Here is a 25367-nt window from a genome sequence, read left to right as displayed (position 1 = left end):
TTAGTTCTTTGTGAAACTAGAAAGCTCAGTCTGGTCCCTGAGCCAGCATTCCACCGATGTGGCAGCTTTTAATCAAGGCATGTGGTTTGGTGTTGGGTCAATCTGGTGCCTTTGAGAGAACCCTGTGGAGCTCTGTGTGCCAGAATATTCAGTGTTTCTGCTAAATAGAATATCTGACAGCTCACTAACTTCTGGTGTTCAATGATGAGCAGGCAATTAAGAAATGGTGAACCAAGCAGTCCTCCCCACCAAGGTCCACCAGGACAAACGCACTTCCCCAAGGGACACTTAGATACAGCTAGTTCTAGTTTTATCCTTCCCCACTAATTCACTGCAGCAAGAGTGATCTTTTCAAAACACAAATCTGATGCTATCACTGGCTTCCCATTGCTCTTAGGATTAAAACTAAGACCCTCAACCTAACTTGCAATGCCTTGCCCACATCACCTCCCTCACTCTCCTATCTTTATCCAACACATGGCCCCATCTTGCTCTCTGACCAATCCCTGGAAAGTATCCAAATACATCCTACTGTGAGATTCTTGCACTTGCTTTCCTTCTGCCTGGAATACTCTTTACCCATCTCTAAACTGACTAACTTCTAATCAGCCTTCACATGTTCTTATTAATGTCATTTTCTTCAGAAAAGATTTCCTTGGCCCCCAAAACTTTAATTTTGTGGGACTTATCGGAATTGTAATTAGTAATCTGCATCATCTATTAGATGTGTCTCCTTCCTCAGACAGTAAGCTCAGTCATTTTTATATTGACTTCCCAGTTGTGTAGTCTACTGCCTGACACAGATACATAATAAATAATTCTTAATACACAAATTTGTGAACAAATGAAGAGCTGCTGAATGAGGTATGTCATAAAGAGATGATGACATGTATTTTTAAAACAAATGTACCACGTACAAATATCCAAATACTTGGTATCTTTTAAATTGTCATTTTTGAAAGGAAATATTTTTATTCCAACAAACTACTCAAAACAATTTAGTAGCTTTGGGATGATCCCAGTATTAATTTTACTACACACAAGAAACAAACTCTTAATTTCACAAGTCTTAAATTCTCACTAATTCTGAGATATTATCAAATATCTAAAGCAGCAATGTCCAATAGAACTTTCTGCAATGATAGAAATGTCCCATGTCTATAGTGTTCAATTTAGTAGCCACATGAGGCTACTGAGCACTTGAAATGCAGGTAGTGCAACTGAGGGACAAACTTTATTTGATTTTAGTTAACTTAGGTTGAAAGAACTGCATGTGGCTAATGACTGTCAAACTGGACCACATACATAGCTTAAAGCCATCACCAAATACAAGTTCCTAAAATATTTTTGCATATATATGTACAATTGTGCTATATGCGCACGCACACCTCAGGACTTTTATTAAAATTAGTATAGAACCTCAACAAATTACTAATTTGCATATATAAAACTCTTTGTATAGAATAAACTAGTGATACTGCTATAAATTCACTTCACATGCCAGTGTCTGCTCTTCAAATATTCATACCTTTTAGTTAAAGAATGCCAAAGACCTTGTTCCGTTTTGCCAGGCCAACACAACAACACAATCACAACAGACTTGAAGACGACCACTCAAATGCAGGAAGGTCATCCATGACCACAAGTATTCACTGGGAACACAGAGCTCAAGTGTGTCATAGATTTGCCTCCTAGGCAGTTCCCCTCTCCAATGATGCAATGATGAACATGTAAAAAGGTCAAATCAAGAAGGCAATCATGTACTTTCAGAGCTGGTAAACAAATAGCAGAACCAAGATGTCATGAGGCTTCAACTGTGAGTGAAGTTTTGCCAAGAGAGGCAAAGTTAAAAGGCAAGAGACCATTGACAATGAGATAGTATCAGCCTTCTATGCTAACAAAGGGGCTGCTGTGCACAGCCCTACAAGCTGAATTTGTGTGGTAAATAGATGCCAATGTAACATCCAGGGCTCTGCTATACAGCAAGGGATTTTGGTGGGTGGCAAAAGTTTCAGAGGCCTGGCATATGCATCCATCTTCCCAGGCTTAGTTTAGTATCTTCAAGTACAAGAAAATATTCTTCTGCACATGTATTTTAGGGCCTCTGTGGTCAAGTTAACTTCTGGATATATCATTGCTCCATATACCTATGTGCTCAGTAGCATATTGATGTATTACAAGCCCTAGTAGATTTATTTACTGTAATTTCAATGAAAATTTAAAATTGTATATTTACAATATAAATTTACATTTACCACATTTTTAAATTAACGGATTAAATAAAACTGCCATATTGGAAGGTACTTGTGAGATACTCATGTCTTTGAAATTTTACTTTGATGAATTTGAAAGGAAGCAGAAATAAATCACAGCAGTTAATGACCCTAATTCTTTTTAATTATATTAACTAGTTCTTCAAATGTGGAAATTTCACAAGAAATCTGTCCACACATGAATTCATTTCAAATCACTATATTTGATACATTTATATGTTCTCTGGGAGTCTTTTTAAGTTGATTTTGCTGCTTTTTTAATATTTTGGAGATGAACAAATCTTATCCACAATCTTTGACTTACAAGTGCTTTATACAGAGCTAATAAGTTTTATTATTTTGATGATAATAATAATAATAGAATAAAAAGAACAAAGAGTGCAGTATTGTTAACACATCCACAATGAAACAATGGGTAAGAAGTAGAGATAGTACTAAACCATAGAATATCAGCACAATATAACACAGATCTGGATGAGGTAAATAAAATATTTATTTCCATTAGAGTATTGATTTAATTAATCTGCTGAACAATCATAAAGACAATTATCTTCCCACCACTAATTGAATCCAGACATTCCCTCTTCCAGAATGAGAATCCATTTCCATTTTACTCCCTTAATCCAATGGATACTGGCTTGCTCTTGGGCTGCCAGAGCCTCAAATCTCCCTGTATGCTCTGATTTACTGTAACTTCCCTTTCCCTCCACACCCCCACCACCTCCACCCAGACCTCCTCATAAACACAGACACACAGATCTGAGTTACCTTAACATTTTCTGGCAGTGGTTTGTTCTGGGTCAGCCCCACAGCAATCAAAGCAATCACAGCCATGATAGAGGAAAAGCCAAGAATGATGAGTATATTTCTGGAACAAAATGTCTTCAGTTCAGAATCTAAAACCAGAAGCAAAGAGAAAATATTGACAAGAAATCAATGAACATTGATTTTCCTTTAATTTCTGTATGGCCTTGTGCTAGTTATCTGGAGCATCAAAGACAGATAAAAATCACAATTTTTTAATTGAGGTAGAATTGACACAATATTATATTATTTACAGATGTACAGCATAGTGACTTGACATTTGTATACATTGCAAAATGGTTGCCATGGTAAATCTCAGTACCATCTGTCACCTTACAAAGTTAATCCTATATTATAGTCTAATGCCCCATGTTGTACATTATATGCCCATGACTTATTTATTTTATAACCTGAAAGTTTGTACTTCTTAATTCCCATCACCCATATCACTCCCCCTAACCTCCTTCATCTCTGGCAACCACCAATCTGTTTTCTGTATCTATTAGTCTGAGTTTTATTTTGTTTTGTTTTTAAGTATAAGTGAAATCATGTGGTATATTTCCCTATCTGACTTATTTCACTTAGCATGATACCCTCAAGGTCCTTCCATGTTGTCACAAATAGCAAGATACTCTTTATTAGTATTCCATTGTATGTGTGTGTGTGTGTCACATCTTTTTTATTTATTTTTTAATTGAAGCATAGTTGATATACAATCTTATATTCATTTCAAGTATACAACATAGTGGTTCACCAGTTACCACATTACTAAATCCTCATCTCAACTAGTGCAGTTACTGTAAACATTGAAAGATGTTACAGAATCATTGGCTAAATTCCCCGTTCTGTACTACCATACCCGTGACCTTGACCAATTTATATTATGATTGAGACTTTTTGTGCCCCTTTATCCTCTCTCTCCCCACCGACCCATCCTAACCCCTCCTCTATGGTAATCATCAGTCACTTCTCAGTGTCTATGAGTCTAGTGCTATTTTATTCATTTTGCTTTGTTTTGTTTTTAGATACTACAAATAAGTAAAGTCATACGGCACTTGTCTTTCTCCACCCTGGCTTATTTCACTTAACATACACCCTCTAGGTCCATTTTGTTGCAAATGGCATGATTTATTTCTTTTTTGTGGCTGAATAATATTCCATTATGTATATGTACCACATCTTCTTTATCCATTCATCTACTGATGGACACTTAGGTTGTTTCCCTATCTTGGTTATTGTAAATAACACTGCAGTGAACACAGGAATGCATATATCTCTTTGAATTGATGTTATCTGTTTTCTTCAGATAAATTCCCAAAGTGGAACTGCTGGATCATATGATATTTCTATTTGTAATTTTTTTGAGAAACGTACATACTGTTTTCCTTAGTGTCTGTACCAATTTACATTCTCACTAACAGTGCATGAGGAATCCCTTTTCTTCACATCTTTGCCAACAGTTATTTCCTCTCTTTTTGATAATAGCCATTCTGACAGGTATAAGATGATATCTCATTATGGTTTTGATTTGAATTTCCTTGGTGATTTAATGATTTTGAGCATCTTTTCCTGTACGTGTTGGCTAGCTGCACGTTTTCTTTGGAAAAATGTCTGGTCAGATCCTCTGCCCATTTTTTAATCAGATTATGTTTTGTTATTGAATTGTATGAGTTCTTTATATATTTTAGATGTTAACCCCTATTGGATATATTTTGAAAATATCTTCTTCCATTCACTAGGTTTCCTTTTGTTTTGTATATGGTTTTGTTCATTGTGCAGAGGCTTTTTAGTTTGGTGTAGTCCCATTTGTTTGTTTTTGCTTTTGTTTCCCTGGCCTTTGGAATTAGATCCAAAAAAACATTGCTAAGGTCAATGTGAAGGACCTTACACCTATGTTTTCTTCTAGGACATTTTTGGTTTCAGGTCTTGCATTCAAGTCATTAATCTATTTTGAGGTATATGATGTGAGTAGTGGTCCAGTTTCATTCTTTTGCATGTAGCTGTCCAGTTTTCCCAACACTCATTTATTGAAGAGATTGTGTTTTCCCATTGTATTTTCTTATCTTCTTTGTCATAGACTAATTGACCATATAAGTGTGGTTTATTTCTGGGCTCTCTATTTCTGTTCCATTGATCTATGTATCTATTTTTATGCTAATACCATATTACTTTGATTACTGTAAGCTTTGTAGTATTGTTTGAAATCAGAGAGTGTGATACCTCCAACTGTGTTCTTTCTCAAAATTGTTTTGGTTATTCAGGGTCTTTTGTATTTCCATAGATTTTAGGATTATTTGTTATAGTTCTGTGAAAAATGTCATTGGTACTTTGATAAGGAGTGCATCAAATCTGTAGATTGTTTTGGGTAGTACAGACATTTTAACAATATTAGTTCTTCCAATCCATAAGCAAAAAAAATCTCTTTCCATTTATTTGTGTCTTCTTCAATTTCTTATATCAATGCCTTATATTTTCAAATTACAGATTTTTCAAGGAAACACCAAAGAGTACAGAATAAAACACCTAACATATAAAGAATGGAGGAGGAGGAATAAGAAGGGAGAGAAATAATCACCAGACTATGTTTATAATAGCTTAATAAAACAGTTAAGTTAGACAGTTAGATAGTAAAGAAGCTAACCTTGAACCTTTGGTAACCCCGAATCTAAAGCCTGCAATGGCAATAAGTACATATCTTTCAATAATCACCCTAAATGTAAATGAACTGAATGCACCAATCTAAAGACACAGAGTAATAGAATGGATAAAAAAGCAAGACCCATCTATATGCTGCTTACAAGAGACTCACCTCAAACCCAAAGACATACACAGACTAAAAGTGAAGGGATGGAAAAAGATATTTCATGCAAACAATAGGGAGAGAAAAGCAGGTGTTGCAGTACTTGTATCAGACAAAATAGACTTCAAAATGAAGAAAGTAACAAGAGATAAAGAAGGACATAACATAATGATAAAGAGGTCAGTCCAACAAGAGGATATAACCATTATAAATATATATGCACCCAATACAGGAGCACCAACATAGTGAAACAAATACTAACAGAATTAAAGGAGGAAATAGAATGCAATGCATTCGTTCTAGGAGACTTCAACACACCACTCACTCCAAAGGACAGATCAAATTACAGATTTTTCACCTTCTTGGTTAAATTTATTCTTAGGTATTTTATTATTTTTGATGAAATTGTCAATGGGATTTTGCTGATTTCTCTTTCTGTTAGCTTGTTATTAGTGTATAGAAATGCAAATGTTTTGTGTATTAATGTATCCTGCAACTCTACTGAATCCATTTATTTGCTCTAACAGTTTTTTTGGTGAAGTCTTTACAGTTTCTTATATACAGTATCATATCATCTACAAATTGTGACACTTTTACTTCTTCCTTTCAATTTGGATGCCTTTTATTTCTCTTTCATGCCTACTTGCTGTGGCTAGGACTTACAATCCTATGTTAAATAAAAGTAGAGATAGTGGGCATCTTTGTCTTTTCCCTGATCTTAGAGGAAAAACTTCCAGCTTAAGTGTGATATTAGCTGTGGGTTTGTCATATGTGACCTTTATTAAGTTGAGATATGTTCCCTCTATACCCTTTGTTGAGAGTTTTTATCATAAATGGGTATTGAATTTTGTCAAATGCTTTTTTCTGCATCTGTTGAGATGGTCCTATGACTTTTATCTTTCATTTTGTTAATGTGGTGTATCATGTTGATTGATTTGTAGATGTTGAACTATTCTTGCATCCCTGGAATAAATCCTACTTGATCATGGTATATGGTCCTTTTAATGTATTATCAAATTTGGTTTTCTAATATTTTTTGAGGGTTTCACATCTGTGTTCATGAGTGATATTGGCCTGTAGATTTTTTATGAGGTTTTTGTCTGATTTTAGTATCTGGGTAATACTGGTCATATAAAATGAGTTTGGAAGCTGTCTGCCTCCAGTTTTTTTGGAAGAGTTTGAGAAGGATGGGTATTAAATCTTTGAATTTTTGGTAGAATTCACCAGTACAGTGGTGTGGTCCACTTTTTGATTGTTGGAAGGTTTTTGATCACTGATTCAATCTCCTTACTAGAAATTGATCTATTCAGATTTTCTATTCATGGTTCAGTCTTGGAAGATTGTAAATTTCTAGGAATTTGTCCATTTCTTCTAGGTTGTCCAATTTGTTGTTGTTTAATTGTTCATAGCCATCTAATGATCCTTTGCATTTCTGTGGTTTCAGTTGTAACTTCTCATCTTTTCATTTCTGATTTTATTTCCTTGAGATCTTTTTTTTTCTTGGTGAATCTAGCTAAATTTTGTCAATTTTGTATATTCCTTCAAGAACGAACTTTTAGTTTCACTGATCTTTTCTATTGCCCTTTTAGTCTCTCTCATTTATTTCCACTTTGATCTTTATTTTCTTCCTTCTACTGCATTCAGGCTTTGTTCTCTTTTTTTCTAGTTCCTTTAGGGGTAAAGTTAAATTATTTATTTGAGATTTCTCTTGTTTCTTGAGATAGGTAGGCATGATTGCTGCGAACCTCCTTCTTAGAACTGCTTTTGCTACATCACATAGATTTTGCTATGTCTGTTTCTGTTTTCATTTGTCTGTAGGTATTTTTCTTATGTCTCCTTTGATTTCTTCTGTGAACTAGTAGTTGTTTAGTAATATGCTGTCTAATCCCCATGTATTTGTAGTTTTTTCAGTTTCCTTCTTGTAATTGGTTTCTAGTTTAATACTACTGTGGTTAGAAAAGATACTTGATGATTTCAGTTTTCTTGAATTTATTGAGACTTGTTTTGTGGCTAATGTGATCTATCCTGGAGAATGTCCCATGTACATTTGAGAAGAATGTGTATTCTGCTGCTTTTGGATGGGAGGTTCTGCATATCTATTAAGCCTGTCTGATCTAATGTGTTGTTTAAGGTTGATGTTTCCTTATTTTCTGTCTGGATGATCTATCCAATGATGTAAGTGGGGTATTAAAATTCCCTACTGTAGTATTGCTGTCAAGTTCTGCCTTTGGTTATGTTATTATGTGCTTTATATATTTTGGAGCTTCTTTATTTTGGGTGCATATATATCTGTAAATGTTATATCTTCATGCTGATTGACCCCTTTACCATTATGTAACACCATTCTTTGTCTATTACCACAGTCTTTGTTTTAAAGCTTATTTTGTCTGATATGAGTATAACTAACTACACCAGCTTTCTTTTCATTTCCATTTGCATGAACTATATGTTTCTCTTCACTTTTAATTGTGTATGTTCTTACTTCTTAAGTTAGTCTCTTGTAGGTAACATATAGCTGTGCCTTATTTTTTCATCCATTCATCTGATCTGTGTTTTTTTAATTAATTTATTTTGTTGTCATTAATCTACAATTACATGAAGAATATTATGTTTACTAGGGACCCCTTCACCAAATAACCCCCCCATTCCCCATTACAGTACTGTCCATCAGCATAGTAAGATGCTGTAGAATCACTACTTGTCTTCTCTGTGTTGCACAGCCCTCCCCATGCCCCCCCCACATTATACATGCTAATCGTAATGCCCCCTTTCTTTTTCCCCACCCTTATCCCTCCCTTCCCTCCCTTTCTCCCCAGTCCCTTTCCCTTTGGTAACAGTTAGTCCATTCTTAGGTTCTATGATTCTGCTGCTGTTTTGTTCCTTCAGTCTTTCTTTGTTCCTATAGTCTTTGGGTTTGAAGTGAGTCTCTTGTAAGCAGCATAGAGATGGGTCTTGCTTTTTTATCCATTCTATTATTCTTTGTCTTTTGATTGGTGCATTCAGTCCATTTACATTTAGGGTAATTATTGAAAGATATGTACTTATTGCCATTGCAGGCTTTAGATTCGTGGTTGCCAAAGGTTCAAGGTTAGCTTCTTTAGTATCTTACTGTCTAACTTAACTCGCTTATTGAGCTATTTTAAACACTGTCTGGTCATTCTTTATTTTTCTCCCTTCTTATTCCTCCTCCTCCGTTCTTTATATGTTGGTTGTTTTATTCTGTGCTCTTCTGTGCTTCCTTTAACTGCTTTTGTGGGTAGTTGGTTTTATTTTTTGCCTTTAGTTAGTATTTGGTTGGTCTGCTTTCTTTGCTGTGATTTTATTTTCTCTGGTGACATCTATTTAGTCTTTGGAGTGCTCCCATCTAGAGCAGTCCCTCTAAAATACCCTTAGAGGTAGTTTGTGGGAGGCAAATTCCCTCAACTTTTGCTTGTCTGTGAATTGTTTAATCCCTCCTTCATATTTAAATGATAGTCGTGCTGGATACAGTATTCTTGGTTCAAGGCCCTTCTCTTTCATTGCATTAAATATATCATGCCATTCTCTTCTGGCCTGTAATGTTTCTGTTGAGAAGTCTGATGATAGCCTGATGGGTTTTCCTTTGTAGGTGACCTTTTTCCTCTCTCTAGCTGCCTTTAAAACTCTGTCATTGTCCTTGACCTTTGCTATTTTAATTATTATGTGTCTTGGTGTTGTCCTTCTTGGGTCCTTTCTGTTGGGAGTTCTGTACACTTCCATGGTCTGATCAATTATTTCCTCCTCCAGTCTGGGGAAGTTTTCAGCAATTATTTCTTCAAATACACTTTCTATCCCTTTCTCTCTTCTTATTCTTCTGGTACCCCTGTAATGCGGATATTGTTCCTTTTGGATTGGTCACACAGTTCTCTTAATATTGTTTCAGTCCTGGAGATCCTTTTATCTCTCTCTGCGTCACTTCTATGCATTCCTGTTCTCTGGTTTCCATCAATGGCCTCTTGAATCTTATCCATTCTGCTTATAAATCCTTCCAGAGTTTGTTTCACTTCTGTAATCTCCCTCCAGACATCTGTAATATCCCTCCAGACTTCATCCCTCAGCTCTTGCATATTTCTCTGCAGCTCCATCAGCATGGTTATAAGCTTTATTTTTAATTCTTTTTCAGGAAGACTGGTTAGGTCTATCTCCTTCTCAGGGTTTGCCTCTGTGATCTTGGTCTGTATCAATTTCTTCTGCCTTTTCATGGCGATAGACATATTTGTGGGGAGCTGGCACGTGTGTTGAGTTAAAGAAAGTCCCTTCTTGCCAGTTTGTGGCCTTCCTCTCCTGGGAGAACAGCGGCCTCTAGCGGCTTGTGCTGGGCAGCTGCATGCAGATGGGGCTTCTGATCTTGCCTGGCCTCTATGGAGTTTATTTAGCTCTGCAGTTGCTGTGGGCATGGCCTGCCTCGGGCTGCTACTCCAATATGGCAGAGCCGCATTGGAGGGGGAACAGGAGGGAGGCTGTTTATCCCAGTGAGGGGCCTCCGAGCTGCGCTGCGGGGGTTTGGGTGCCCAGAGTTCCCCAGGATTCCCTGCTGCTAGGCTAGGTGTCCTGGGGCACTTCCGTCCAGCTGTGGGGTCCCTGTCCCTTTAAGACTTTCAAAAAGCACTCGCTTTTCTTTGCCCCGGGGTGCCGGCTGCGGGGACCCACTCACAGGTCTTACTGTCCTGTTTCCCTAGTTTCCAGCACCCACGCACGCACTGTGTGTCTGCGCTCTGGTGAAGATGGCTAGGGCTGGGTGTTCAGCAGTCCTGGGCTCCCTCTCCCTCCCTGCTCTGACTCCTCTCCACCCACCGGGAGCTGGGGTGAGGGGCGCTCGGGTCCCGCCGGGCTGGGGCTTGTATCTTACCCCCTTCACTAGGCGCTGGGTTCTCACAGGTGTGGATGTAGTCTGGCTGTTGTCCTGTGTCTTCTGGTCTCTCTTTTCGGGAGAGTTGTATTTGTTGTATTTTCAAAAATGTATGTGGTTTTGGGAGGAGATTTCCACTGCTCTACTCATGCCGCCATCTTGGTTCTATTCTGTGTTTTTTTGATTGGAGAATTTAGTCAATTTATATTTAAAGTAATTATTGATTGGTTTGTACTTACTGCCATTTTATTAATTGTTTTGACTATTGTGTAGTTCCTCTCTGCTCCTCTTTCTCTCTTCCCTTGTGGTTTGATGACTTTCTTTAGTGTTATGCTTAAATTTATTTTGCATTTTCTTTTGTGTATTTATTAGAAGTTTTTGCTTTGTGGTTACCATGAGGTTCACATACATCATCTTATGTATATAACAGTCTATCTTAAATTGGTAGCAACTGAAATTTGAAGACATTCCAAAACTCTACATTTTACTCCCCCCTTGCCCACAGTTTGTTTTTAATATCACTTTTTACATCTTTTTATTTTATATATCCCTTAACTAATTATTGTAGTATAGTTAATTTTACTACTGTTTTCTTGTAATCTTCTTAGTAACTTTCTAAGTGATTTATCCACTACCTTTACTATGTGTCTACTTTTTCTAGTGAAGTTTTTACTTTCAGCTGCTTTCTTATTATTATTTAGTGCTATTTCTTTTCAGCTGAAAGAAGGCTCTTTAATATTTCTTAGGACAGTTTAGTAGTGATTAACTCTTTCAGTTTTTGCTTGCTTAGAAAACTACTCTCCTTCAAATCTGAATGATAACTTTGCTGGGTAGAGTATTCTTGATAGCTTTATGGGGTTTCCCTTGTACATAACAATTTGTTTTCTCTCACTACCTTTAAAATTCTCTGTCTTTAATTTTTGACATTTTGATTATAATGTGTCTTGGTGTAGCTTTCTTTGGGTTCATTTTATTTGGAACTCTCTGGGCTTCCTCTTTGGAATCCTGGACCTGGATTGATACTCCCTTCCCTAGGTTTGGGAAGTTTTCAGACATCATTTCTTTAAATAAGCTTTCTGCCCCTTTTGCTTTCTCTTCTCTTTCTGGGACCCCTACAATGTGAATATTCTGCTTGATGTTGTCTCAAAGGTCCCTTAAGTTATCTTCATTTTTACATTTTTATTTATTTATTTTGCTCCCCTTAGTGAGTTGCTGTATCTTCTAGTTTGCTGATCTGTCTTCTCCTTAATCTCATCTGCTGTTCAACTCTAGTATATTTTTCAGTTCAGTTATTGTATTCTTCAGCCTTGTGACTTGTTTGGTACTTTGTTTTCTTTGTTATTCTCACTGTGTTCATCCAGTTTTCTCCTGAATTTGGTGAGCATCTTTGTGACCATTATTTTGAATTCTTTGTTAGGTAGATTACTTATCTCTTTATCATTAAGGTTTTTTCCTGAGGTTTTGACTTATTCTTTTGTTTGGAACATATTTGTTTCTTCATTTTGCTTGGTTCTTTTTGTTTCTATATATCAGGTGAAATAGCTTCCTTCTCAGTCTTGAAGGAGTGGCACTGTGTGGGTGATGATCCTTCTCATTCAACCTTGCCTTCATTCTTGGTTGTCTCTCAAACCTTTGTGATTATCTAAACTGCCTGGTTTATTCTTGATACATTCCCACGGTTGAGGATGTGCCAATACCTGTCAGTCATCCAAGAGGAGGAATATCACTTAACACCTAATTTCAGACTGATTGGAAGCTAGACCCTCAGGCAACAGCTTTAAAGTAAGCAGATATATATAGTCGTTTCTGGCCACAGTTGTTGGTCTTCTGACCAAGAGATCTGATGTGTTCTCTAGGTGAAGGTTGCAAACATCAGGGCTCCAGATAAGTATAAACTCCTTTCTGGGAACTTCGTCAAGCTGTAGTGTGTATGCCAAGGTGGTGTGCAAGAATAGTGTCTCACTGCTTACATTCCCTAGAAGCACCCCCTTAGCTGTTAGATGTAGGGAAATCTGAAGCCTGTCCCCCCAGCTGAAGCTCCAGTTTAATTAAATAGGCCTTTTTGCAGGAAGATTGGGGTTGTGCTTTAGTCTGCTATCTGTGCAGTGCCCTGGGGGTAATGACCTGCCAAGAGTTGTATTTCAAGTTGTTACAGTCCTGTAGAGTTCTGGAATGCCAGCCTTCTTGGCCACAAAGACCAGGAGATCAAGAGGTGTCCCCTATGTGGATTGCACATGCCCACTGGCTTTAACAAGGCAGCTGCAAGGTGTAGGAGGCAGAGCATGCTGACCAGCTTCAGAAAGGCAGTGGGAAAATATCTTGACTGCACGTGCCCATGGACTTTAGCAATGCAGAGAGAGAGTGTGTCTCATACGGCTTTAGGCTGGGAAAGGGAGAAATGCACAACTGCTCCCTCGTAAGCCCTAGCCAGGGAGCAGAGTAATGTTGCACCATCCATGCTCACAGATTTTAGTTAGAAAGTAGAAGAATTCCTTAACTGTTTGTGCTTGCCCAGCCCAGCAAGGGAGCAAGGGAGTGCTGCAACTGCCATGTCCTCCAGCCTCAGCAAGTATCTCCATCACGTGCTCTCAACCACCCTAGCAAGGCAGTGAGCGGGTCCGCATCCCAGCTCACCTGCCTGTACTAGCAGGCTATGTGGAGAGTGCAAGAATGGCATCCTCCAACATCTCTGTCTCCACGAAGTACCTCAGCTGTTCCCCCCTCCTCCAGCTGATGCCCCCAGATCAGCAAATAAGTCTCCTTCACATGTAATCTAAGTGATTTTTATACTGTTATGTTATCACTGGGTCTCAGGTGAATGAGACTGCATGTGAGCCCTCCAAGGGGGAAATCTCAGTTTCCTATAACACTTGTCATCCATGAACATCAGCCCCTTGGTTTTTCCAAGTCAGACATCCTGGGGGCTGGTCTTTCCAGGGCAGATCCCAGGGACCAGGGTGCCTGATGTCGGGCACCAAATCCCTTGCTCTTGCAGGAGAAGCACCTATCTGGGGAGATCTCTCCCTATTGTGTGTCACCATGCCAGAGATGGAGCTTTTTGCTAGACCCATGTCTCTGCCTCTCCTACCATCTGGATGTAATCTTTCTATCCTATGTGTGGAAAGCAGTACATCTAGTTTTCATATCTTTTTCAAAGGGATATGATCCATATGTAGCTGTAGGCTTGATGTGGCTACAGGAAGAGGTGAGTTCAGGATCTTCCTGTGCTGCCATCTTGGACCCTCCTCTTGCCTGTATGCCAAGACTGAGTAGTGGTTGTGGTTAACAAGAATGCACAGAATTAGGTCAGTGATCAGATATGGAATGAAGAGAGGGAAAATCCCAAATTGACTGTTTGTTTAATAGGTCAGGTAGGTCTATCAAGGTACAAGTAACAACAAAAAAGCAAGGATAGCTGCCTTCATTAAAAAGAATCTATCACAAAATGTTTAAATCATTAAAACATATTCAGAACAGATCATCAAACATCCAAGTCTCACTACTCTATGACATTTCCTGGCTTGACACACCCTTTGCATTTCAAACACAAATATATATGTATTAATAATTGGTAATAGAATAGAGGCTGTGGAATTTTGAATATTTCATTGTTCACATCTTATCTATTCTGTTTTTAGTCTTCCCCCTGTTGTGGGACATAGAAAAAGCTCTGAGAAGAGAATTATATAATAGGCAAAAGTTACCTTGATTAGAATAAACAGAGCATAGAGCTGAGGTAAACAGAAAATGGAATGGTGCTCCATTCCCTCCATTCTGATGACTCACTGTCTTCTCTTAACTTCCCAAAGTAGGCCCCAAATTTTTCCTTAGGTTTTGGGGAAGAAGGGTAGGATAAAATAATAAAGCATGCAGAAATGACATGGGTTCTCCAGAATAGATTGTATTCTTCTAAGGACAGACTGGGATTAAAACAGCTGGAAGAGGAGCCCATGTCTCCCCTTTCCTTCCCTTCTTATTCAGCAGCTGCATGCTGAAATGGTGGTTCCTCCTCAAGCTCTAAAGCAGAAGCTTGGACTTAATCCAAAGGACCGTGACTGTATGGATCTCCTGTCTGCATCAACCTCTAGAATCGTGAACCAGTCTTTACTCATCAGACCAAACAGTACAAAAATTAGGAGAAAAACTTTTAGCAACTCCATTATCTACTGCTTCCAAATAAAAGAACATTTGAAATATATAGCACTTACCCCCTTCTCCCTTCCCAAAAGAACTTCAGTTTTGTTCAGAGACTTGGTACTCCTCCAAGCACCCATTTGCCAACTGTTGTGGCAAAAATGTCCTGTTTGATGCCAGGGCTCTAAACTCTGGACAAGAGGCTCCTAAGTACTACCTACCTTGGTTCCTAAAGTTGTGATATGGGAAAGGGATACAACCCCCAGCTCAAGGATGAGCCTGATTGTTCTGCATAATCTCATTCCCCCATCAGTGATTGGTTCAGTAAAGGCTAGTACCCCAAAATGGCACATGAGACCCTGCTTAACTACCTATTTAGTTCCTTTATTTTTGTAAATATGACAATTCTGTGATCTCATTTCTTTCCACATCTATTTGGGCAGTAATCTTAGTATCCAATGAAAAAAACTGACAAGGTCGCTGATCTTTGGAGTTCACAATCTAATTGCAGACATAGATAAATGAACGAGGAAAGAAGTACATAAATAAGTGGCCTTCAAGTCATGACGAGTGCTAAAAAGAAATTAAAACCAAAGGATGTCATGCAGTGACTTGCAGTAGAGTTGGGGTGAGGGTCAGGAAAGTTTCTGTGAGAAAGTGGGATTTGAGCTAAGACCTGGATGATGAGAAAACACCAGCTTTCATTAGGAGTGAGAACATTCCAGGAAGAGGGCATGGCCACTGCAAAAGCCCCAGGGTAGGAAAGAGCTGTCTGTGACTGTTTCATCCTTTTCCTCATGAGAATATTTACTATTATCCCTGAAGAGTTGGAAATATACTTTTCCACATTTGCTCAGCTTTTGCAATGATAGCCATATTATTAGAATATATTCATTCAAGCCTTTCATCATATTTTTCTCACTAAAGATATAAGAAAAAAAAACTTAGGTCAAAGAGAAAGCTTAGGAATTTTTCATACACAATTTTCAAAAGCTTTATTACCAAAAAAATAATGGCAGTTTGTTTTTCATGTAACTGGCTAGATTACCCAGAGAAGAGTAATTAAAATACTCTTTATCTGTGGACTGTAACAGGTAGTTTTCAAAAGCCAGACTTTTCTTAGGAAGTGGTAGTAAATGTGGGGGCCCAGTTGGACTTATCCAGGATGTGCTCATAAAAAGGGAACCACTTAGGTCACTGCTCCCCCTTCTCAGGCCCCCAGAGTTCTTTCAGATGCCATGACAGCTAGAGTCAAGTTCTGTTATGGAAAATTCACAATGACTCTCTTCCCCCAGAAAAGACCTCCTTAGCCTTGTGGATGACAGAAATGTGGTTCCTATCACACAATGTGAAATGGCATTTCAAAAAACAATTTCTAGAAACATTTTTACCAAAAATATCTAATGGCAAAGTGTTGTTTGTTTTCCTTTGAATTGTCTCACTACACTGGAAAATTCAGGACTACCACTCCCCTCCCATTTTTTTTTTCCTTTCATGTGACAGGTGAGAAGGCTTTTCTATTTGAGGTGAGAGATCCAGGTAGAAACTTCAGCTCTCCACTTGAAAGAGAAAATTGAAGGAAACCCAAGCTTTGAGAAAATACAGACTGATTTCAAGCCAATTTAGCTATCTCAGAGGCCAAAAAAAAAAACAACCAAAAAACTGATTTTTATTCTTACCAAAACAGCTATCATGACATCCACAGTTAACATCCTATTAAAGATCAAAATTATTTGGTTTTGCCCTTGATCAAAATTCTGCTGAACAGAGAAATCCTAGCATCTCTGCTTCATGATACCAAAGATGTAGTGTCTTAAATCTTTTATGCCATTAATAAAAATATCTGGGGTTGACAGATAGAGTGGGTTTCAGGCAAAAATAACAAAAGTTTTGTTCTGCAGATCCAGTGTGACTTACTGGATTTAAATTGTTTCCAATTTCTGATGAGTCACATCTGAACTAAGCTTGGCTTGTCATATAGAGAAGAAAACAGCAAACATGGGCAAGCACTGATGTGTAAAACCAGTGGAGTGCTACAGTCCCTCCTGTGTTTTCACAGCCCAGCGATGGAACAATCACTGAAGGTCAGGCAACAGGTCATAATCTGGCCTTGCTATTCCCCAACTCCCAGAGCCAAAGTCTCTGCACCATCTCTGCCACCTTCCTTTCTCGCCATCAGGGAGGAATTCTTAGTGACACACATTTAGCTTATTCTCACACTCCAGCTTTAAAATCCTTTCTCAGTTGCCTCATCCCAGGCACCTTAGTCCAACCCTGCTGTATAGCAATATCCACTTCCCATTCCAGTCACTTCTACCTCTTCTACAGCAGCCCCTTCTAATTCCTTTCCCTGTCAGAATCCATCCTTCATGTGGCTGTAGAAATCTTCCATAACTGACAATCCCAGGGCTCTTCCTGATCAAGAATCTAAGACAGCTTGCTAGTGCTTGCCAGATGAAAGCCACACTTGTTTGCCTGGACCTCTCAGCCCTCCCCAACTCACTATTCCAATAACCAGATTTTTGTGTTCAAGATCATAATGTCTAATGTTATGATCACAAGAATTTAAGTTCCCTGAGTCTAGGGACTTTTTTCTGGCTGTTCACTGCTGCATTCTTGGTTGAATGAATAAATGAATTTTGGATTCTGACTTTATCTCAGAAATCTCTGAAATGTCCTTCATTCCCCTTTCTCTACCAAGTCCTTTTTCCTTGTCTCATTTAAAATCTAGCTCAGTAGGAAGCTATGTCTCCTCCATATGCTTGGAAGCTCAAATTGTTCCATTAGTCCTCTCTTCATATGCTGTCTCTAGATACTTAATGGATTGACCCATTTCCGTTTGGGAGTCCTAAAGTAATTGGGGAGGGGAGGTACCTCATTCATTCTTTCAGTTGATCATTCAACAATGATTTATTGAATGAATTTTACTATGCACAAGATTTGCCATAGGCTCTGAGCTAACCAATGAACAAAACAGATAAACACCCCCATCCTCCTGGTGCTTATATTCTACCTTGGATGAAAAGACAATAGACAAGATAAGTAAAATTTGTAGTATGCTACATAAATGCTAATTAAGGAGGATGAAAAAGCAAGAAAGGTGAAGAGGAAGGATAGGGTGATTCTTACCTCTCTGAGATGGTGGTATTGAGAAAGAGTCAAGGGAATAGGGAGAAAGCATGCATACCTCCTGGGCAAGAGCATTTAAGGCAACCTAAATTGTATGTGCAAAGGCCCTGAGGTGGGACAGTGCCTGGCCAGGAGGCTAGTGTGTATGGAAGAGTGATGAGGAGGAAAACAGTAAGAGATGCTCGTAGGGGTAACCAGGTGCCTTGCTTGTAGGGTCTTAAGGTTCCAATGGGAGCTTTGTCTTACTCTAAGTGGTCTGATTTATTTCTAGTCATTTGTATAATTTACACTCAGCACCATAAGGGTAAACAAGGAACTATCAGGGACCTTTAAAGTCCCTAGAGTGGAAGGGTGTGGCCTTTTACGTAGCACACCCTTCCTCTTATGATGAAGTGCTGAGTCTACCCGCATTGAGATCAGGTCATAGGACAACCACACAGCCAAGTGTGGACAGAGCCTGGGTCTGTTGGAGCTGAACTTGTGCCAGGGTTGGGAAGACACATCCAGAAGGAGTAAACATCATCACATTGGAGATTTTCTCTATGGCTTCTAGTGTTTCTGGTGGCCCAGGACTAGCTAGAGTCGTTGCTAAGAAACAATCATCATGAGGAGTTGCCAAGCCAACGGTCACGAGGATCCATCAGCAGAAAGCCACACTCAGACTTCTGAGGGATGGCTCAAGCTGGAGCAGAGCCAGACAAGCTCACCTTATTCTGTCTCTCTAAGCCTCCATTTCCTCATGTGCAAATTGGGGGTCATAATAGTACCTACTTCATAGGGTTTACTAGGTAAGATTCATTGAGCTAACAATACATAACAGCCTACACGTAATGAGCCTTCACTGTATTCCAGATTCTTAGCACATTAAATGCAGCAACTAACTTAACTCTCACTACAGTCCTGTGAGGTAGACGTATTTTTATTGGATCAGTTTCCTAGAGCTGGTATAACAAATTATCATAAACTTGTTGACTTAAAACAGCAGAAATTTGTTCTCTCACGATTCTGAAGGCGAGAAGTCCAGAATCAGGATGTCAACGGGACCAAAGGCTCTGGAGGAGATTCCTTTCTTGCCCCTTTCAGCTTGTGATGATGGCTCCTGGTATTTCCTGGCTTATGGCTGCATCACTCCAGTCTGTTTTTGTCTACCTGTGGCCTTTTCCTGTGTGTGTGTGTGTGTGTGTGTGTGTGTGTGTGTGTGTGTGTGTGTGTGTGTTCCTCTCCTTTGTCTTATCAGGACACCAGTCACTGGATTTAGGGCCTGCCGTAAATCCAGAATGATCTCATCTCAAGATCCTTAATTACATCTGCGAAGATCCTATTTCTAAATAAGGTCACAATTACAGGTACTATTATCATCATTATTGTCACTTTACAGATGAGGAAACTGAGTCACAGAGAGGTTTACATAAGTTTCCCACAGTAACATTGATGTAAATATTGGGACCAGGAATTAAACACAGGTATACTTGGTCCAAGGCCAGGCTTTTAGTCATCACCCTACCCTATACCATATGACTGAGGCTGAGTGCAGTGCTTGGAGCTTGGTACTAGTGCTGTATGTGGGAGCAAATCTCATTAACCAGAAGTGAAAAATGAATGATTTTGAGGATTTGGCTTGAGAGATTGTCTGGACTGTTGTCACTGATGACACCAGACAATGTTGTATCTATTTAAATATAGCCTTTGGCCCCTGATAGTCAGAAGCTTGCAGTTAAGAGGCAGAGCTTGACATTGTGATTCTAAAGATTAAGGGACTTGCTCACATTCATACATCTTACAAATGGCAGAGCAGGGATTTGATCCAAGTCTTACAACTCCATCCCACTGCCTCAACCACTGCCCTGCATTAGGGATGTGTAGAAACTACTCGGGTTCATTCCTTCTCAGCCGACCCAGTGTAAAGAGGTTGCCCAGAGTTCTGTTCACACTCCCCATATTTTCCCAATTAATAAGTCCCAAGTCAAGTTTAAGAATGAAGCAGTTCAATTTGGGGGGGTAGGGGCATTTCCTGCCTGTATTTTTAAGTCAAGGAAGTCAGTACAATGTCAATAAATACAAATGTTAAAAATGAACTTCAAGGCCTCAATGTTGACCAGTTAGTGAAAGGGTAAGAGACAAAGGAGAGGGAGGAAAAACAAGGGGACCCAGGATTAGAAGACACAGGCAAGAAGGCAGAGGCAGAGAGAAAGAGGTGAAAGGAGCGCTGGGGGTGGGAATAAGAAAGAGAGGTAGAGAGATGGGCAATTAAGTAGCTCGTGTCCTATTCCACTGACCTCTTGACCCACAGACCTCAGGAAGTTAATTTGCTTTTATTTATGACCTTTTATTTCTGAAACTCTTTGGAATGTTTACTAGCTGGTTATTCTCAGTTTACAACACTTTAGTTAGGAAAGGAGTACATTTATCTTAACAGAGTAATCTGGCTGATCCTGATGGACCCCTCAAAGGCTCAACTGTGGGTGAGAAGAGTCCATCTAGTGACACACAGGCAGTGGAAATGGGAGCTGGGGTGCAGAACAAGTTCTTCCTGCAAATCGGATTCTGCCAACCCCACACTCCCCACCAGTTTTTGCTGTGGGCTGTGCTCTTCTCAGATTAGCAGCAAGTAACTGACTTTGCACTTGAAGTGCCTGACTAAAAATGTTAATGACTGCAAGAATCAATGCCAACAGGAGCTCTGTGTGTGGGAAATAAGGAAGCAAAGGCGTCCCCTTCCCTCATTCTCCTCACTTCCTCCCTCCATACCTTCTCCCTACTCCCACACCCCTTCTGGCCTCTACTGAATTCTTTTGCCCATAGATTTCATGGGGCACAGTAAGTCTTTGTGGTCATTGTAGAATCCCATATTCAAATATAGTCTTGGCAAGAAGGAGGGTTGTTTCCAGCAAAGTGATATCACGAAGACTGCAGACAGGAATTCCGTGTGTCCCAGCCAAGAAGCCTAACAGTCTTATGTATTGCTGGTCACTGCAATAAGCACATTGCTTCCACTGAAGGCATCCTCTTTCACATCTGAAATTGAAGAATTGTGCCCTGGGAACTCTTCCCTTTCTCAAATCAGTTCCACTTGTCAATTAAGTCTTGGTTATCTGTAGCCAGGGAGAAAGACTAAGAAAATCTGTACTGGCCGTATATCACTAGTGTGGTGGTAATAGCAGGGGTGGGTGCACTGACTCACCCAGCTCACCTGGTCTTATAGTTCCCTGTATTCTGTACCTTGCAGTCATAAATTCTTTCATCCTACCTCTTCATCTTTGCACCCCAGAGGTACAAAAGTCAGAAGCAACATAAAACTATTTCTGTAGCAAAATAGCTCATAAACAAAGTAAAAATTAAAAACTAGAAAAAATGATTATGACTGTGAAAATACTTGGTTTCCTTAATATATAGTCATTAAAAATCAAGAATATGATCAACCTACCTAACAGAAAAATGAGCAAAGAATGTGATAGGCATTTCAAAGAAAAAGAAATGTATATTCTCAACATATTAAATATACTCTAATTAGCCTTAACTAAAGAAATGTAAATGAAAAAATAACAAGATCTCTTTAATCACTTAATCAAAATAGCAGTTTTTTTAAGTTTGATAAATTTATTATATTACTACATACTTATTAGAATGGCCAAAATTAAAAAAAAATACTGACAATACCAAATGTTGACAGGGATGCAGAGCAACTAGAATGCCCACACATTGCTGCTGGGGGAGCAAAATGGTACAGCCACTGTGGAAGGAGTTTAGCAATTTCTTATGAAGTTAAGAATACTTAGCAAATTACTAGACAATCCCACTCTTAGGTATTTACCCAAGAAGAGTGAAGACATATGCCTGCACAAAAACCTATACGCAAGTATTTCTAACAACTTCATTACCAAAAACTCAAAATAATCCAAATGCCCATCAACTAGTGAATGTACCCAAATGTGATACAACCATACAATGGAATTCTACTCAGCATCAAAAATGGAATTAACTACTGATAAATGCAACAGTGTGGATGAAACTCAAAAGTTTTATGTTAAGTGAAAGAAGCCAGACTCAAAAGGTTATGTATTGTATAATTTCATTTACATGATAGTATGGAAAAGGCAAAACTAAGGACAGAAATCATCAGACCAGTGGGCAGAGGGTCAGAATAGAAGACTGACTACAAAGGGCCACCAGGGAACTTTTTGAGATGATACTCTATATATTGATTGTGGTTGTAATTAGATGACTATATGCATTTGTTCAAATTCATAGAACTGTACACCAAAGAAGGGTGAATTTATTGAAAATTCAATAAATTATGTATATCAACTAAGATGTGAGGAAACAGGCACTGCTTCCATGTTGGTGGGAGCAAAAAATCCTGAACCCTCTTTGGTGGGGGACAATTTTGCAGTAACTATCAAAGAATAAAGTACATATATCCTTTGACCCAAGATTTTTACTTCAAGGAATTTAACCTGCTAATAATACATACAAATGTAAAGAAAGATGCATGTATAGGGATGTTCAGTGCATCATTATTTGTAATAGCAACACTAAAAATAGCAAGACTAAAGGTCCATTAATTGGGATCTGAATATATAAATTCTGGTCTAGCTATAACATAATACAATGCAGGCATGAAAAAGATTTTGATCGAACTGTTATACAAACTGTCTTCAAATGTTGATGCAAACTGTCTTCAAAACATTTTTCATGTGAAAAGCAAGATGTGGAACAATGTGTATACTGTGTTCCCACTAGGTAAGGGCATATGTATCTCTGGAGGGATACAGATTCACCAGGAAGACTCACAGGACTCAGCATATAATCACAGCTAAGATTTATTACAGTGAAAGGTTATGAAGCAAAATCAGCAAAGGGAAAAGAAGGATGGAACTAAGTCTAGGAGACACAAGGCACAAGCTTCCAAGGAGACTTTCTTGGTCTTCCCAGTGGAGACCACTGGACACAATGAGCTGTGACAGCACATGTGAAATGTCTGTCAGGGCAGCTCACCAGAGACCCAGTGGTCAGAGCTCTCACTGCAGGTTACATAGGTACATTCCATCCAGCACATACCAATATCCCAGACTCCCAGAAGTAAAGCAGGTGTCCAGCACAAACAGTCCAGGCACAGCAAGCCATCCCATTAGTTCTCAGAATGATGAGAACCTTCCTGAAATTCAAGCTTCCAGACACCAGCCAAGGGACAACCCAGCAAGCAGATTCCCCAGAGGACAGCAGTCCCAGGCCTGCATGTTAATTCTCTTTTGCACAAAGTGATTCTCAAAACATTTATTATGTGACTTCCCTTCCTCCCTCTGTCTTTCCCCTCCCTTCTTTCTCCTCCTTCCTTTCCCCCTCCATCTCTTCCTTCCTTAATTATCTGAGCAATTTAAAATTCTTAATAGAAATTCTTAGAAACCCAAAGACTTTGGGTTGAAGGGAAAAATTCACGGAGGGTTTCCAGTTTGGACTAGAGTGGCAGAGATGCTGGGAGCCCTGAAGATGGGCACTGGGTAAAGAGGAAGCTGTGCATTGGTGGTTTGATGTTGACCTTGCTGATTCTCTGGCCACTCTGCCATCCTGCTGCCCACTCACCAACCTGATTAGTCCAGGTAACCATCTCTGGGGGCCTACTCATTCTTTCGTTCTCAGATCAACGTCATCTCTTTTGTATTCTCCAGTGCAGAATCACCAGGTCTCATTTGGCCAGGCTTTGGGGAGATTCGAAGCTTTATTTTGAAAGAGATTTAGTACCTCCTCTCAGGCACCTCTGCCTTTCTATATCAGTACATGAGGGAACAGCTCTCTGGTTAAAATATGGTCAAGTTTCTAAATGCCCATGGTAATTTTGTCACAGATCATCTGATATCTAAGCAGCTGGCTCTCTTCAACCATCCATACAACCATCTGCACTTTAGATACTTATGTTAAGAGCTCAATTTTAAATTGAATAGTATCTAGTTCCTGTCTGGGATGTGACCGATAGAACTGATATTTCAGAGGGACAATCTAAGAGTCACCTAGATTTTTTAAAGGCATATTTTCTGTGCTCATTTAATGAGGTAGAAGACAGGAAGGGTTAGAGAAAGGTCCCTGGAACTTGGAAAAAGAAATGTTCTCCTAGAGCAAAACTAGTAATACCAACACATAACAGATGACAGTAAGCTACCAAAGGCAACCCACACCTTTAAAAAATTGTGATTTGAGTATTTCCTCAAAGACAGAACATGACTAAAAAAGTGGTGTCCTCCTTAATTTTGTGCCCTGAATGAAGAAAGAGTATGTGAACATGGTGAGGCGGGGTCATCTGCATGGAGTCAAAAGGCAACCTACAGAATTGGTCAGTGAGCTGCATCTCTAGCACAGTTTGAGGGGAGAACTTGGCCCATGGACTCAAGTATGCCATTTCCCTGAGAGTTCTTTCTCCATTGCAATGAAAAATGACCCCTTTAAGGTAAACTAACTCCCCCACTATGATTGCATGTTCATCAAGCTATCTTGCCATGATTTTTCTACAGGATCAAAAAATGAGCCAATCATTTTTAACAGTGAGTAGTATGCCTTATATACCTATCATTTGCATGTTTGGTTTCACAACATTCTCATTCTTTTTATTCCACGAGATGAAATAGATCGTCTTTTCCTATAAGATATAGGCTGCCTATAAAATATAGATGCAGTGCAGAAACTACAGGAACGATTTGTCCAGCACAATCTGTGCACTTCCTGCACACACTTAGGTGGTCTGCTTTCTTACTTGCTCAGATTCACAGAGGTAGGAGGGGTGTAGCCAGACAGTGAAGCCAACTTGGGAGGGAGGGGGCAAAGTAGACCAGAGTGATTCCATATGCTTTCTCCTTTTTGGAATTATAATAGTGTTCTGAGTGGAGGGTAAGGGTCTCCACCTCAGCAAAAGTTCAGGATACCACATAAAAGGAACATATATTACGGTCCTTGGAAATGAAGCCTAAAATAGTTGGAATTCTTTACAAGAAGTCCTTCAAACCCAAAGACCCTGGGGAACACATGAAAGGAAACATATTGAGGAAAATTTTACTCCACTTTCTGGGAAAGTCTTTTGCCTAGAACTGACCTTTGAGAATGACACATTGGTAGACGCATCTTTAGGGAAGGGATAGTGAAGTTAGATAACAAAGTCACTATTGGGCCCACCCTCCGCCTCTCCCCTCGGGACTGGGTGGGGAAAGGCCACTTCCTCTCTTCTTAGAGCTTTATACCGTGCTGGTCTGTTCATTCCACTTCTCTCGCCTTCAGCCCTCTCCCTCCAGTATTCCCAGTGAGCTGATCCGTGCCACACTAGTTATTATCATTTGATTTCCTCCACCTTGTTTTTTTTCTCCCTCCCTCTCTCCTT

At 39.2% G+C, this 25367-nt stretch overlaps 1 protein-coding gene across 6 annotated transcripts in view; it reads right to left on the bottom strand.

The window, feature by feature from the left end:
- ENTPD1 (ectonucleoside triphosphate diphosphohydrolase 1) overlaps nt 1-25367 on the bottom strand; it is a 111859-nt gene that overhangs the window by 38695 nt on the left and 47797 nt on the right. For 5 of the 6 annotated variants that reach the window (XM_036886461.2, XM_057506166.1, XM_036886460.2 and 2 more), the window contains one exon: nt 3042-3169. In XM_036886461.2, the coding sequence (XP_036742356.1) occupies nt 3042-3107 (66 nt within the window). In that variant the 5' untranslated portion in view covers nt 3108-3169. Of the gene's footprint in view, nt 1-3041; nt 3171-25367 lie in introns of those variants that run through there. The other variant, XM_036886465.2, reaches the window with a different exon arrangement.

Source organism: Manis pentadactyla, chromosome 8 (genome assembly GCF_030020395.1).
Source record: "Manis pentadactyla isolate mManPen7 chromosome 8, mManPen7.hap1, whole genome shotgun sequence".
Taxonomy (NCBI): Eukaryota; Metazoa; Chordata; class Mammalia; order Pholidota; family Manidae; genus Manis; species Manis pentadactyla.
Note: the sequence above shows the minus strand (reverse complement) of the source record. Positions and strands in the feature narration are given on the sequence as shown.